At 38.3% G+C, this 17210-nt stretch overlaps 1 protein-coding gene across 2 annotated transcripts in view; it reads left to right on the top strand.

Moving 5' to 3' along the window:
• The window catches only part of NAV3 (neuron navigator 3), an 893105-nt gene that overhangs the window by 698302 nt on the left and 177593 nt on the right, over positions 1 to 17210 (top strand). For both annotated transcript variants that reach the window (XM_070370975.1, XM_005889180.3), the window contains one exon: positions 5481 to 5596. In XM_070370975.1, coding sequence (XP_070227076.1) covers positions 5481 to 5596 — 116 coding nt within the window. The remainder of the gene's footprint in view (positions 1 to 5480; positions 5597 to 17210) is intronic.

The following is a 17210-nucleotide window of genomic DNA, read 5'->3' as shown; positions in this document are numbered from 1 at the left end:
GAGATTTCTTGCCTAAATTAATCATTTACTCCAATTGATGTCATGTGACTTCTAATTCCATCTGTATGTATGTCTTGCCATTCAACTTTTAGAAAATGATATCCCTTCTTATTTTTCTCTTCTTTCCCCTCTTCTTTTTCCTTCTCCTATACTCTATCCCTCTCCCTCGCTTTAAATTTTATGGACTGATGGACTCCTCTTGTCTTCAATGGATTATAATCTGTCGATAATGACTCTTTATTGTGATGTTTAAATTTTCTCAAATCAGGCTACTGGGATGCACTTCACACTGACTTCCGCTCACTCCATTTTTCTTTCATAACTTTGCTTCATTTTGGCTCAAGCTGATCCAGACTCATCATGTACTCTCACTGCCTTAACTTGAGCTTTTACCTATGGTGGCTTGAGTTCTTTTGTGAAGGATAATATTTAGGAGCCTGATCTCACTGCTCCTAGGTTTCCTAAATGGTGAAATAAATAGGTGTATACTTAACACACATATGCATTTATCTCAGTATCAGTGAGGAATCTGTTAGAGGATTCACAATGCCTCCAACTCCAAATCAGCATGCACAGTTTTGTCTTGCTTTCTCCTTCCCATGCTTGCACCTTCTTTTGTTACCTGAGAAACCTGGCTCCCGCTGTCCTCAGTATACTTCTTATTTGCTCAGCACCCTCCCGCAACATACAGTTCTAACAAATGTCCCATCCACCCTGGCCTGCTCTTCATCCTGACAGATTGCTGGTCTTCGCCCGGCTGTCACCCGACTGCCGCCCACCAATAAGGAAATAACTGCTTTTAGAAAGATCCTTGATTTTTCTTTCTTTTATATTGAATTTATAAAGCAGGAACTATAGGACCATTTATTAATTTTGCTGATTCAAACCAATTTTGCTTGTGTCCACATTTGTAACTGGTATATCCATATAAAGATGAGTTCATATGGATAGATTTTTTTATATATATAAACCAATGTGCAACACCTCTATTTGTGAAATTGAACATCTGAACACTGATAGTATCTAGATGTATTGCTGAATTCCTTTAGATGGCATGCATAATAGCTTCCTTTTCTTAAAAGTAAAAATTTTAAGTAGTAAAGAGTAAAATTAAGGTTAGACCATTAAGTACTGTTACATTATTAACTCTTAGTTAATAACTTAGTGGCTAAGCTATCTGTTATCTGGGGAGACATCACATACATTAACATGCTCAGTGTCTAGAGACACTTGGATGGAGTTAAATTGTAGGGTAGTGGTTCATAGAACAATATTTATAAGATGCCAGGTTTAAATACAGTTTAAGTATCTACCAGCGTGTTATACAGGGCAAACTGTTACACCTCTAAAACCCTTAATTTATCCACAGCACCTACATTACCAGTGTTCTGGCTACTCTAACAAGAATACTGTAGTCTGGGTGGCTGAAACAACTAACATTTATTTCTCATAGTTCTGGAAGCTGGGAAGACTAAGGTCAGAGTGCCAGCAGATTCGGAATCTGGTGAGAGCCTGGTTCCTGGTTTTTGATGACCATCTTCTCATTCTGTCCTCGTGTGGTAGAAGGGGTGAGGGACCTCTCCAAGATCTCTTTTATAATGACACTGATCCCATACAGAAGGGCTCCATCCTCATGATCCTATCACCTCCCAAAGGCTCTACTTCCTAGTATCATCACATTGGTTTCAACACATGAATTTTGGAAGCAACCAGACACTGAGAAAAGAGTGACAGTATTGTCGTGGCGTTTGATATGCCCTGGATAAAACACTAGGCATAGCACTTGGCACACAGTGAGTGCACTTAAATGGGAAGTGAATTTTATGTTAATCATTGCTGAAATCTACTTTTACCTACTAAGACTTAGTAACAGATGCTAGCACTAACATATTAATATTAGAACTCTAAATAAATTAAATGGTGTCTTCGTCGTGCCCTATCTTACAGTTTCAATGTTGACCATGTTGTAAATGCACAGTCAGATGGTCTGCACAAGATAATGTCTTCTGAATAGTTTGAAGGAACCTCATGATACTCATTTTTTTCCCTTTTCCCAGTCAATATGAGGAGAGTTCAATATCAATTTACATAGAAGCAGTGAATGCTGCCACTGTGACTGTACCTTTTGATTAGAGAACGCTATTGATTCTTAAGTCTTCGTGAGTTATTTTATGAATCATCCCTGGAGCCTTTTATTTTACTGGAATGAAGCATGCACAAAAATAGAGGACATCCTGAGAGAATTCAGAGTTTAAACTAAACTTCTTTGATCATTTGTATAAAAGTTAAATCTTTACCAGTTAACATTGATTGTCCCTCTAGAGACTAGAGTAAAAATCTGACCCCGCTTTAACAAATAATGAGGTGCAAATCGTGGAGAAATGGATGGCTTGTAACATGTGTAGAGCAGGAGGTCTGGAACCATATACATGTAAATACAAACCAAAAATGATTTCTTGGGGTCTTTTTATAATTATTTGAAGTTTAACTTATCTATGTTCCTTCCCTTAATCAATCTGTTACTCTACCATTGTTATTGTAGGTAGCTCAGATGGGGAATATAGTGACACATACACCAAAGAATGTGAAAATATGGTATAAATAAAAGTATCTCTTGTGACCTAAATTAAAAACAACAAATGGGGAAAAAAAAAGTTAAAGAGCAAATCAGCCAGAAATATTCACTGTCACATTAAAAAATAAAATAAAACAAAGGTTTCTAAGACTGAAGTTTGAATATTTTTATCTAAGGGTGGAGACTTAGCCAATGGAATTAATACCAGGTTTCATATACTGAGGAAGATAGCCATACACTGAGAAGTACTTTTTAAGTTGTGTTTATTTGCAGCAAGGAAAAACTCTACTCCCAAAATACATTCTATTTTGTATATTTTGTATATTCTTTTGCTCTGTAGAGAGTTTCCTAGCGGGAGATGCTCTGCATCTTTATAACTAACATGGCTACAAGTATTCTGATTCCTGAGATAGCTCAGGTTTTGTCCTAGGAAGACCCAGTTGGCATTGGGCATTAGACAGCCATCTTAGAGAACTGCTCTCCGTGACTCAGCGTCTCTGACCTGTGTGACTGTAGACTACCCTGGCTCCCAGCCAGTTCTCCTAACTGCCCATTCCTCCCAGAGACTCCTTGGCAGGCAGCCAGTATGCTCTCCCGGGGTCTCCTATTTCACTATATACTATCAATTTAAAATTCTTCTGCAAGTAATAACAATCCTTAGAAAATGTCAGAGGAATATTTCCCCCCACATTCATAGACACCAGGCTAAAGAATAGGCCAAGGAGGTGCAATGGCTCACAAGTAAAGAGCTCAAGTGAAGGAATAGATGAAAATGAACTTTGGAAGCAAATGGGTGTGGGCAATAGACAGGGGAACTAGGAGACCCTGGGGGCCACAGAAGAAAGTAAGTAGCACAGAGAGCCAGATACACTCCCCACATTTTAACATTGGCCAGAGTCCCACAGGCCTCAAGAGAATGCTTTTCCAGACCTTTAGTAATTATAGCTCTTGAGCGCACAGTTATTTTGTGAAGAACATATTTGTCTTTACTTTTGCACAGAAGCAAATTGAGGTTCAGAGGAACTAAGTAACTTAGCAAGGTCGCATGAGTTAATAACTGCTCAGAGAGCCTAGTGTCCAACCAGACCCAAAGCATGCATCATTATCCCATGCTTCCTTCCATATATTTTACCCACCAAGAACACTATGTTTATAATCACTACTGATAAGATTTACTCATTCATATATATGCTAGATGTGGGGCTAGGCATTGGGGTATAACGGTAGCTCAAATACGGAGAATGGACTCTACTTTGGAGATGAACATTTATCAAATAATTGCACAAATGTCACATTGTCAGAGTATGAAGTGCTGTCAAAATAGAGAAATAAGTATTTGTAATTTTGGACTTCGTCTGAAAATTAGGAATGTCTGCTAGAAATCATTGGAGGTCAAGGCGCAGCTTTCTGTGAACTCTTACATGCCTCTATCTTTCTTTTATTATATCAATTCCTGTATACATACACACAGCATTTAATTTTCCATGATTTATTAAGATCCTAATGAATTTTTCAGACTTTCTAGACATGTCTTATAAATAAAAAAAAAAATATTTCTAACATCGGTGACTACACTTTATTTTCTCTTAAACAAAATCAGGATTTAACATAAAAGTGAGATATTAAGTGAAAATTTATTAAAGATATACTGATTTTTCTTTCACATATAAATATTCTTTTTAGATTTTTTTAAAAGTAAGAAATATTTAGTGATTACTTTCCATGGTCCAAACCCTGTAGGAATGGGACCCCAAACCAATGAGGTAACTATGAAGAACAAAGTCCAGGGTGCAGTGCTGTATTGTCTTGTCTCCTTCTTTCTCTTGTACTTCATGGTGAGGACTTTCTAAATATGTGGTATTCTTGACCAAATATTTGTAGATTTTGAAACTGCATAAGGAGAGAGATGGAGAAGGCAGTGGCACCCCACTCCAGTACTCTTGCCTGGAAAATCCATGGACAGAGGAGCCTGGTGGGCTGCAGTCCATGGGTTGCTAAGAGTCAGACACGACTGAGCAACTTCACTTCACTTTTCACTTTCATGCATTGGAAAGGAAATGGCAACCCACTCCAGTGTTCTTGCCTTGAAAATCCCAGGGATGGGGGGGCCTGGTAGGAGACCGTCTGTGGGGTCTCACAGAGTCGGACATGACTGAAGCAACTTAGCAACAGCAGCAACAAGGAGAGAGAGAGCCTCTTAAAACATTGCATGAAGACTGGACTATCAAAACATGTGAGGTCCCTCTGTGGAGAGCTTTTTATTTAATTAGACCCAATCTTTACATATTAATCATACACAAATACATATCCATGTACATATATAGACAAATATAAAACAATATAAAAAGGGTATTTTCAGAATGAGAATTTCTTTTTGATTGACTTTTTTTCTGAAATGAAAACATCATAGTGGCATTTATAGCCCATAGCAAAGTCAGTATTTATTTTATATATACTTTGTATTTTAGGATATATTTTATAGAATTTGCAGGGAAAGAATATTTGAGTTATTTTCAATGCTTTTATTATTCTCAGAAGAACACAATTTAGCCAGACTTTATCTAAAACAGCAAAAAGAAAAAAAAGAATCTTTTCAAACCTTTTGTCAAAAAAGAATACATTGGTAATTACAAGCTTTCAAACTTAGAAAAGTCTAAGAAATCTGATTTAACATCTCATTACAACTTGGGTTGTATGTGAAAAATAAGGAAATCTGATTTAATATCTCACTACAACCAGTGTGTCTCAGTTTTATGTGAAAAATAAAGAAATTTCTCAGACATAAAGAAATGCTCATTCACCTTAATAGAAAACTTTTAATACATTGATTTCTTCCTGTGTTAGAGAACTTTGATGAGTCACTGATGATAGCAATCTGCATTTCTGTCTTCTTGGTTAATTTCAGAGCTCATCCAGAAAATGAAGGGACTTCTTTACCATCTGCCGACTCCTGCACCAGCCCTACCAAGATGGATTTATCATACAGTAAGACAGCTAAGCAGTGCCTAGAGGAGATATCTGGTAAGTGACCTGATTGATGCATAGGTCAAACTCAGAATTCTTGTAATCTCTCTACATAAGTCTTTTTTATTAAGTCATGTTTGTGCTATACTGTTTTCCCTTAGGCATATATGGACTGTGTACATTTCATGCTTCAGAGATGTTTAGGTATTTGACTGTTCTGCTTAGAATGATCTCTTTGTTGTTCTGTAAAGAATTCTATAAAGAAGGGTAGTGCTCTCAGAGGCTGAGATTTTAAGTAATTGTTGCCCTCAGTCAAGTTGAATACTCTCAGAGACAATCTGGAAAAACTTCTGTTGTTAATAAGGCAGTCCTTGGATGTATTTGCAGATTTAAAAAATATTAATGATCAGGTGGTGCCGAGGTCCAGCCCTGGCTGATCCAGGGAGCTCAAAGCGGGGACGGCGTCGGCAAGGATCAGGATACAATAGCTTCAATTAGATATTAATTAGAGATGTAAAGAGTAATAGAATGAGGATAGCTCAGTAGGAAAATTCAGTGGAGAAAAGAGGCTGAGTAGCTTGGTTTACGCGGGAGACTAATAAAACTTCAAGACAAGAAGTTTGCACCACTTATGTAGGCCACAGGCATCCTTCCATTCTCCCAAAGGAGAGGAGACACTGAGGCCTCCCCGGTCAGATCTTAGAAGCCCAGGCAAAATTAGTAAGCTTGGTGGGTTCTGTGCTTCAGATGGAGACTCAGCCAGAGTTTGAGAGAGAGCGACATGGGGAGACCAGTATTTCGAGAAACTGATCCCCATTCTTTATTTTCCATGGTCTACTTTTATACACTGAGATGTTATGCAAAAGTCACGCGGGGTCAGCAGTCCTGACTTTTTATCAAAGTCAGGTGCTTCATACAAATATACAGTATACAGAGGTCTTAGGGGTGTTACATCATCTTCTGGCCAGGGGGTCTGCTGACAATTTATGGCCCTTTCCTTGTGACAGCAGTCAGTCAACCAGGACACTTATTTCTCCAGGGTTGATTATTCTTAAAAAAGACTCCACCTTCCAAAGGTACCAGATAAAGTTACATTCCTATAGGGTGAGGATGTGGTGGGTTTTAGTTAAGGAAAGAATTTACTTAGCCTAAGGTCTAATGTGATTAATATCAAAGGTTAATACTTATTTCTTCCATATATTCATTAATGTGTGTAAGGGCAGGGGATGTGGAGACTTAGCAACAAACATTGGCTCAACAAATGAAAAACCCGTCACCAAAACAATTTCTAATCAGCCCACTATACTTATACTAATGGTTTTCTAACTTTTCTAAGGAACCTGTTTTTAGAAGGTTTAAAGCATCTTGTGCCTCTCACGGTTGGGAGGCTGTGAGCAATCACATGTGGCCGGACAAGCCTGTCAGGCAGGCTAGAGAACCTTCAGAGGAGTTTGTAGGTTAAAACACTCTTGTCACGCCCAGGAGTTTTTATTAACTGGAGCTCTAAGTTAACTCCTTCTCCGAAAGAGGTGGTGGGGGGCAGCCCCCCATAAAGGCAGAGGTGTAGGTGAGAGCACAAAGTAGTAAAGTAGGCAGTCTCTGGTTATGGGGGTAGATGCTCGAGAATTTCCAGGGGGACTCCTGAGGCTCCATCCCGCCTTTGTGTATGTCGAGCCTCCTTCCTCATGACCTTTGCCATGGGTGGAGGTCCTCCCGCTGGCTCCCCGCAAGGTGGGAATGTTAAATTTTCATGGTCAATCCAACCCTACTTTATCTTCAATTCTGTATTATTTTGTATATTTCTGCAGAGTGGCTCTAAATGTGTGTTCTGTGAAAAATCTAATTATGGAAATTTTTTTCATTTTATATAAATAATGTAAAAAAAAAAAAAAAGCCATATACAAATTCCAGACCCAATTTGTCAGATTCTCAGCATTAGCGCATTGTTTTTCCTAGGATCTGGATAAGCCTAGGCACATAGTGAAGCCTTTTGGTATAATTGTATTATATACAGCTCAATATTCACAAGGAGCTAAGTAGGCTCTTAACACAATACAATGCTCCTAAGGAGAAAATGTCCCTGATTCTGGGAAAGATTGAGGGCAGAAGGAGAAGGCAGAAATCAGAGGATGAGATCACTGAATGGCATCACTGATGATGGCATCACTGATGTGATGAACATGAACTTGGGCAAACTCCAGGAGATGGTGAGGGACAGGGAAGCTTGGCATGCTGCAGTCCATGGGGTCACAAAGAGTCGGACATGACTGGGTGACTGAACAACAACAAGGAGGAAGAGGCTTGAAGAACATTTTATCTGTTTCCAAGTATAAGAATGCATAGACATAGAGGTATATTTGTTAGTTCAATAAATCTCTGGCTCAGCCCTTGTCTAAGTAAAAACCTAAAAGGACTATTTATTTTATTTTTTTAATTACCACAGTACTCCAAGGACTCAAAATACTGCTCTGAAGCTCATGAGCCTAACCATATCACAAATTTGGAAGTTAAGAAACTTCCTCACTTCATCAGACTTTAAACACTTCAGCAAGCATTAGCCATTACTGCAGTATCCACCCATGGATACTGACAACAATGACAGCACAGCATCCCAAGGGTTCCTTTTGGAAATAACATCCATGGTATTCGGCTTTAGAGTTTTCAGGTGGGAATTAAAATGGGTCAGTGCAGGGTAAGGGCTGAAATGGTAATGCCAAGGCATAGCTATGGGGATGTTATGGGGGGAATTGCTTGAACAATTTGTAGATTTTTTTCAATCACTAGGAGAAGGTGTTGGTTTCCCATAGTTTCAGATAACCCCATGGTGATTGATGATATGTATCTGTATTGTGACTATATATTATTTAAACATAGTGTGGTATGGAGATGTATATGTTTTACATGTTTCTTTATTCATGAATGCCTTCAAATAGTATCAGTATGCCTACAAATTACAAGAACTCAAATCTGTAGCAGAAAATGAATTTATTACACTTTGACTTCAGATTTTTATGTGAATTTTACAAAGAAACTTGTTTTTCTGAAATTAGTATATCACTTAGTATCTCTGAAGCAATAGCATGTTTGATTCTTTCTTCAGTTTCTTTATTCTTTTGACCATTTGATCATTTTTTCATACTTCCAGCTAATATTTCTACTTATGTAAGTCAAATCATTATGTTTTACACCTTAAACTTATACAGTACTATATGCCAATTGTATCTCAGTAAAACTGGAATTTTTTTAAAAAATTTCCATTTAATGTTCTGGTTTTAATGAAATATTTGAAAGTGAAATATAAACTAGACTTTAACATTATACAATAGCCTGATGGATTTATTAGAAGGTATAATATTAGTTTTTATAATAATTATTGTTGTAGAATCATAGATTTGAGTCTATAATTTAGATAGGAATATAATAAAAGAAAGAAAATGGCAAATAAGTGCCTAAACGAGGCTGATTTGATTGTGTCATTCTTATGATCATGTGTTTAAAGTGAGTCTGTGGTGGAATATTGGAAATTTCTGTCAATGCAAACTGGAGATTTCATGAAGGAAAGATATTCCCTTGTATTCAGTAAGCTATCATTGGAGTGCCATAATTGGAGAAATCCAGGTGAGAGAATACTGGTAGAGCAGTGATGAGAGGATGATAGTCATAGGGAAGTAGACCAGTGAGATGGCAAACCCTGGCGTTTCTTCTAATGATCTTGTCTTCTTATCCCTCCTTGAGCTACTTACTCTCCTGTTCATACCCTAGATCTGGGCATCATCAGAATCTGCACCTTCGCTATAATCCCACTAGCATGCAGCCCACTCTTGCTCATGACAACCTCCTTTCTTTTCAGTGCGCTCCCTTTCATTCTCTGACAACACTACTGATTCTAAGATGTCTAAATTGCTGATCCCACTACCTTTTACTTACCCTCATCAAACTCTACATGTCCTTCCTTCCTTAATCAGATGAATTCCAATAGTGACGGAATATGATTTTACTTTTGCAAGTACTCTTTACTCACTTACCCCTCTCTTACTTCATTGTACTCATTGGATGAAACCATAGACCTCAGTTCAGTTCAGTTCAGTCGCTCAGTCATGTCCGACTCCCTGCGACCCCATGAATCCCAGCACGCCAGGCCTCCCTGTCCATCACCAACTCCCGGAGTTCACTGAGACTCACGTCCATCGAGTCAGTGATGCCATCCAGCCATCTCATCCTCTACCGTCCCCTTCTCCTCCTGCCCCCAATCCCTCCCAGCATCAGAGTCTTTTCCAATGAGTCAGCTCTTCACATGAGGTGGCCAAAGTATTGGAGTTTCAGCTTTAGCATCATTCCTTCCAAAGAAATCCCAGGGCTGATCTCCTTCAGAATGGACTGGTTGGTTCTCCTTGCAGTCCTAGGGACTCTCAAGAGTCTTCTCCAACACCACAGTTCAAAGGCATCAGTTCTTCGGTGTTCAGCCTTCTTCACAGTCCAACTCTCACATCCATACATGACCACAGGAAAAACCATAGCCTTGACTAGATGGACCTTTGTTGGCAAAGTAATGTCTCTGCTTTTGAATATGCTATCTAGGTTGGTCATAACTTTCCTTCCAAGGAGTAAGCGTCTTTTAATTTCATGGCTGCAGTCACCATCTGCAGTGGTTTTGGAGCCCCAAAAATAAAGTCTGACACTGTTTCCACTGTTTCCCCATCTATTTCCCATTAAGTGATAGGACCAGATGCCATGATCTTTGTTTTCTGAATGTTGAGCTTTAAGCCAAATTTTTCACTCTCCTCTTTCACTTTCATCAAGAGGCTTTTTAGTTCCTCTTCACTTTCTGCCATAAGGGTGGTGTCATCTGCATATCTGAGGTTATTGATATTTCTCCTGGCAATCTTGATTCCAGCTTGTGTTTCTTCCAGTCCAGCATTTCTCATAATGTACTCTGCATACAAGGTAAATAAGCAGGGTGACAATATACAGCCTTGACGTACTCCTTTTCCTATTTGGAACCAGTCTGTTTTTCCATGTCCAGTTCAAACTGTTGCTTCCTGAACCTAGTGACATTCAAATCTCCACCTAGTCTATACCAGCAATGAATGAACCTGGAGAAAAACACATGACATGTTGATGTGATTGGCTTTACATTCATGACCACCAACCTCAACTGAGTAATTAATGCTGCCTGGCAATCATTCTATATTTCTCTGGTGCATTTACTGTTTTTTGTCATCTAAGAAAAATCTCAAGGTTTTGGATGACAATTTTATACCTTTTCTCTGCTTCTCAAATCTCTAATACCACTTAAGCAGAGAAAAAAAAATTCACAAACCCCTGCCACCATACCTACCCGTGCCCAGCATTTATACTTATTTGTTGTTGTCCAGTTGCTAAGTCGTGTTCAACTCTTTGTGACCCCATGGACTGCAGCACACCAGGCATCCCTGTTTTATCTCCCAGAGCTTGCTCAAACTCATGTCCATTGAGTCAGTGATGCCATCCAACTATCTCATCCTCTGTTGTCTCTTTCTCCTCCTGCCTTCAATATTTCCCAGCATCAGGGTCTTTTCCAATGGTCAGCTTGTATATCTGTTTACTCCACTTTTACTTGAATTAGTTTCTTTTCTACCTCTTTAATATCTCCCTCTATACCAAATCACTCTATAGCCCACAGGATGCTTCTCTCTCTCCAATCATAATAAAAAAAACAACTTTTCTCGATCCTTTCCACCACTTTCTTTCTCTTTCTGATTTCTCTTATTGCTACAGAAACCACAAAGTACACAAACACTTGATTTTATTGCTAAGCCATACCTTAGACTGGCCCATAGAAAATTTCTTTAAAGACAGTGTGAGATATGAGAAGGTAAATGTTCTAGGAAGTAGAAAAAAATAATTCTGGCTTTTGCACTGCTATTATTTAGCAGTTTGAACTGTTTCTTGGTTCCCTTTTTTTTATGAGGTGACTATAATTATGCTTAATAAACTCACAGGATTGTTGTGAGATATGGTTTATATTCCATAATCATCACTGGTACTTTATAAATGCCAAGCATGCCAAAGACTAGGAAAACAAACACGACTAAGACATGAGTTCTCCTATAGAGGAATAAGAGACAAAGTTTAACACCATGAATAATTGAATTACTAGACTTATGGGAACAACTAACTTTGCTGTAAAGATTTATTTAGGGCTTAAAAGAAGATCACATGTGTACAGTAGAATTCTAATGGATAAAGAAATCAGTATATAATATTCCAGGAAAAAGCAACTTCAATGAAAAAAAAATTTGAAAAAAAATTACTTACCTTACTATGTTCATCTATTTATTGTTGTAAAACTGAGCACATTTGGGATTTTCTTAACCCACAGTTTCAATGCTCATGTTATTGTTGAACCTTTACCACTAAATGTTGCTATGGGGACCTCATACATGTAAATAATATAGAACTCCTCTGATGCAGTTAGTCTTGGCTGGATAAGATCAGATTTTGTGACTTTTTAGAGGCTATACAATTTGGAAAAGCCTGAAAATAATTTTAAATATACAAAATTGCATTATTTAGAAAGGGGCTCAATCAAGTTAGAAGCTCTGTATATTAAATATCATTGGCTTCACAGTGGACATGATGTCCTGGTACAGTCTTACCTGACCGCATTGCCACATCTTCTAAAAACAGTGCCTTGATTTTCTTTTTGGGAACCAACCACAGCCTCATCAACCTTCGTTCATATGGTTCAGATGAAATTTATCCAAGCAGATCCTTTCAGAACAACCCATTCTGTTGACCACAGTGACTCTTTCAGGGGTGGACATGTGACCCAAGTCAGTTGAATTGGAACCAGTGAGAATCAGTCTCAGAATTTTACCTGACTGTTAGGAAAGAGACCTGTGTTTTTCCACTAGATCCAAAGTTAATCAAAAGAGAGCTTGGAGGTGCTGGCAGTTACCTTCACCTCCCGTGAAACAAATGTAGAGAAAACAGAACCTGAAGTAGGAGAGAATTAGCTCAATGTTTGAGCTCTTGAACAAGCCATGTCAGAAACTCGCTCTTCCTTCTTCCCTGCACTTTTACGTTGTGTTACCCAAGAAAATCCCCGTCTGCTTAAACAAACATTAAAAGCACCTCTACTGCGTGACCTGTGAGAGGCATGACCTGTAAAGTTCTCTGATACTGTTAAGGAGCAAACCTGAATGGTTCATTTTGAAAAGCAGACTTGTTAGAGGGATTCCCTAAGTTACCTAGGAAGCTCAGCTTGCTATATAACTCATGTGAGTTAATAAGAACAGTGTCTTCATGATTAATGGTACCAGAAGTTAGAAATGTAGTTAAATTGAGGTGTAAATATAAATGTCAGAAATGCATGACACTCAATAAAATAGCATTTTCTAGAGAAAGCCCAAGACTTTTACAGTTTGGAAACCTTATATCCCTCCAAAGTCTCTATGTATTTCTCTCAAGTTTCCTATTGTTTCTCATGTTCTTGGGGAGCAAACTAGTAATACTCACCCAATCTGATGATGATGTTTCTATTAAGTATTGCAGTCAGGTGATGCGTTTCATGAAATTTGTGACACAGAGTGAGTAAGCTTCTTGCTTCCAGCCTGTCCTTTAGGAGTCATGCCATCCTCTCAGTATTACAAGTTCAGCTGAAATAGCGGTTTAGATTTTACTGCTTGGCTTGGGTTTTATTCTTTATTTCATTGACAAAAAGAATTTGGCCGTAGAACCCATCCCTTTCATCAAGTGCCAAGAGATTCTGCCAGATGCTAAGTGGGCTTTACTTTTCATTTCAGTGGAATCATTTAGAAAGTTTTTAGATATTTTTTAGTACATACATCTACACATGTCCCTTGTTTTGCATAAGGCTGTCTACCAATGTGTATCACATTTATTTAATCCACTTTTTCACCTTTATCTAGAATTTATATTCAACTAAAAAATGATGGTAGATGCCAAACTGAAACAGAATCAGCAAAGCTAATATATCATTTGTAAAAACTTAATTAAATAATTGGATGGATTCAGGAAGTAAGAATTTAGATTAAACAGAGAGATAAACTAATGGTTACATGTGTCTTTTTCTGACTTTCCAGACTTTGTATTGAATAATGGGAAATACTTCATATTAAGATCTTTGTAAATGATTATTTATCTTGCCTCTTTCTTGGACATTTATAAAAACTAAGATGATCAAGCTCAGGTCATTTTAAATCAGTTTAGATCTTCTACTTAAATAGTTACTTTATAATTATGCTTACTAAAGAGCTCAAAAACATTCCTTCTCAGAACATTGTAGTAGCTATGTTTTATGTGAGGTATTGGCTAAATTAGAGTGATTCACATCTTCAGCATTGATTGGGGGTGTTTGTCTATTATGCCCTGAGGCTTCCTCTTCCACCTTGTGTAACGTACATTTAAACAGTTTAATATAAATATATATGAATACACCCATGTTTAAATGTACTCCCAAAGCAAGAAGAGATAACTGCCTCTAGAGAAGCAATAATTAGGTTCCCAGCTGTTGTTCAGGGTAGACTTAAGGACTTAAGGATATAGTTCCCAGAGGAAGAACTACTATAACTACAAGTTGACAGTGTCTTTAAACAACGAAACAAACACAAATGCCCTTTTAATGCTTTTCTCTATTAGGATTATGTCTTCAAAATAACCAGCTTCTCGTTACTTAATCCAGTGGACTTAGCCACCTCTTCCTAAATTCACTCCTACAGGAAGATTATATGTTTTGCCCCACTGAATCAGAATGGACCATGTGGATTCGTTTGACCAGTAATTATGAATGGAAAAATGACATGAGCCATTCTTGAGCAGAATCTGGTATTTCTCATCTCTTTTCCCTTCTTCTCCCCAACTATGGGAAGTTGTTCTTTTAGTATGGCTCTTAGTATGAAGGGTACCTGGATCAGAACTGCAGCCAACGTAGAGTGGACATTAATGTGAGCAAAAGTGCATCTTTGTTACTGTAAGCCACTGACATTTCTAAATCATTTATAAATACAGTATAACTTAATCTAAGCCAGAATTTCTCAGCCTTGGAACGAACCACTGACTTGCAGTCTGCATAATTCTTTGTCAGGTGGGAGGAGGTTCCCTGTCATTGTAGTGTGTGTAGCAGCGTCATTGGCCTCTTCTCCAAGGTGTCAGAAACACCACATCCCCATTTGTGACAAACAAAACTGTCTCCTAATTCTGCTAAATGTCCCCTCAGGAGGACCCAGTTGAAAACCACTAGTCTCAGCCTATAAGTTCTTAAAGTGGGGTTCCAGAGCCAGCAGTATCTACTACATCACCTAGGAATACGTTAGACATGCAACGTCTCAAGCTCCTTTCAGACTGTCTGAATGAATAGGGCTGGGGATGGGGCACCGCCAGCTAAGTTGTAATAAACCCTCAGAGAGGTTCTGAACATTTAGGTTTGAGAACCGCTGGTCTAAGCTGACTGGTACACAAGTTTCCTTGTATAAAGAGAGGGCATCATTATTGCTTTTACTTATATATGCTCAACTGTTAATGCCTAAAGCATAAGAATTCCATTTTTGGTGAATCTGTAAGACTTTAGAAGATGCTACATGTGTACTTCAGCATAATACCTATCAAACAAATTAATGTTTTCTAACCTTAGCAAATTTACTCTGGTCTTGTAATCTAGTGATTCACCGGATCACAATAACTCCAAGTGAAGAAAGAACAAAGCAAAACAAAACTCCAAAGTGGAGTAGCATTCTAATCTTTAAAAAAAACAGTTTATAAAATGATGTCGTAGAAGGACAGTTTTCGGTTTCTGTGATTTAGCCTTTGTACCCTTATTTTATTTAAACACGATATATTTATATATTTATTTATCTCTGGCTGTGCTAGGTCTTTGTTGCAGCACGGGCTTTTCTCTGGCTGCCGCCAGCAGGGCTGCTCTTTAGTTTCAGCGTGTGAGCTCCCAGTTGGGTGGCTCCTCTTGTGGCAGAGCACAGACTCTGGGGCAGGCGGGCTTCAGTAGTTGCCAATCCCAGGCTCTAGGCACAGAGTCAAGAGTTGTGGTGCTTAGTTGCTCTGCGTGCGGCAGGTGGGATCTACCAGCATCAGAGACTAAACCTGAGGCTCTAGCATTAGCAGGTGGATTCTTTACCACTGAGCCAGCAGGGGAGACTTAAGCACATTTTGTATAAACATAATTTATTTTTGATGAGTGGAGAATTGAGAATCTGTACTTAAAATTCACAGGTTCATTTAGTCGCAAAATTTTTTATCACAAATAATTGCCATTCTTTCCATCTGATTCTCTTTTATGTATCTGTGTACTCGTGGTCCCTCTTGAGCTTGAGCGTAAGAAACAATTATTTTGCAAAGTAAGTTGTTATCTATGTAAAGGTGTAGGCAGTGTACATTGTAATGATAATTTATATAGTTAGAGGATCGGGCATCCCCCTACCCCCAGCTTTGGCCTTCCCTGGTGGTTCAGTGGTAAAGAATCCACCTGCTAATGCAGGATACAAGGGCTCGATCCCTGGGTCAGGAAGATCCCCTGGAGAAGGAAATGGCAATCCACTCCAGTATTCTTACCTGGTGAATCCAATGGACAGAGGAGCCTGCTGGGCTACAGTCCCTGTGGTTGCAAAAGAATCTGACATGACCGAGCAAATACAACCCACCACCTAGTTGAAGTTAGCAATATGAGGTGAAAAATCAGAATTAATTAGATCATTTTAGCTCAGAAAATTATGTGCTAGGGAATTATATCACTTTGAATGACACAAATATTTTAATCTGTTTCTCCATGCTTCCCCCTTTTGGAGAGGAATGTTTACGGACAGAAACAATCTCATAAGCTTTTCCTTGATACTCTTCTCATTAACTCTCAGTAGAACATGGTCTCTACTACACTTGATAAGTATTTTCAAAGTCTTCCTAAAATCAGAATTTCAGGATGGCAATTGTAACCAGTGCAAGATAAATACAAGAAACTTACCCTTTAGGTTTTCTGCTTTTTATCAAAAGATTAAAAATAAATATCTTACACAGATTACAAAGTGATAGGTTTATAGAATAGACTAGGAAAACTGTTCCATGTCAGAAAACATAATATACATTTTATGTTTTTGGCACGTCACTGTCTTCCACACACTTAGCCATTAACTCTCAATTATATGCTTTGAGTAAAAATATCCCTTCTCAAAATTAAAAAAAAAAAAAAACTTTTAAAGGTTTTATTTTTTGCTATTTTTATAGGAAGAAATCTTGATTTTTATTGTACAGTAGGATTGTATAATACTAAATATCCTCAAAATAAAAAGCCCTTGAATTTGCTCTTTAAAAGAGAAGGTGAAGTCTTTCCCTTTAAACCATTATCTGCCTGCCGGTGGAGAGTGTTTTTTAGGTCCTTTACACTCTTGAATTTGATTTGTGCTTTTGTAGCACGAATCCCAACATTCAGAAGACAGATCTGCCTGCTTCGGCTGCCTGCAGCTATGGAGAATTAGTCTGTCATTCTCAGTGTCGTGGAGTGTGTTATGTGTAAGAGTGAATAAGTGTGTGTGTGTGTGTGTGTGTGTGTGCGTCGTGCGCGCGCGCGTGCGTGCCTCTGTATCTGAGGCGGGGTAGCCTAGAGTGATTTAAATGTGAAGAGGGTTAATCGTGTAGCATCTCATTCAGGCTTGGCTTTGAAACC

Source organism: Bos mutus, chromosome 5 (genome assembly GCF_027580195.1).
Source record: "Bos mutus isolate GX-2022 chromosome 5, NWIPB_WYAK_1.1, whole genome shotgun sequence".
Lineage (NCBI taxonomy): Eukaryota > Metazoa > Chordata > Mammalia > Artiodactyla > Bovidae > Bos > Bos mutus.
The sequence above is the reverse complement of the archived record's forward strand: the minus strand, read 5'-3'. Positions and strand labels throughout refer to the sequence as shown.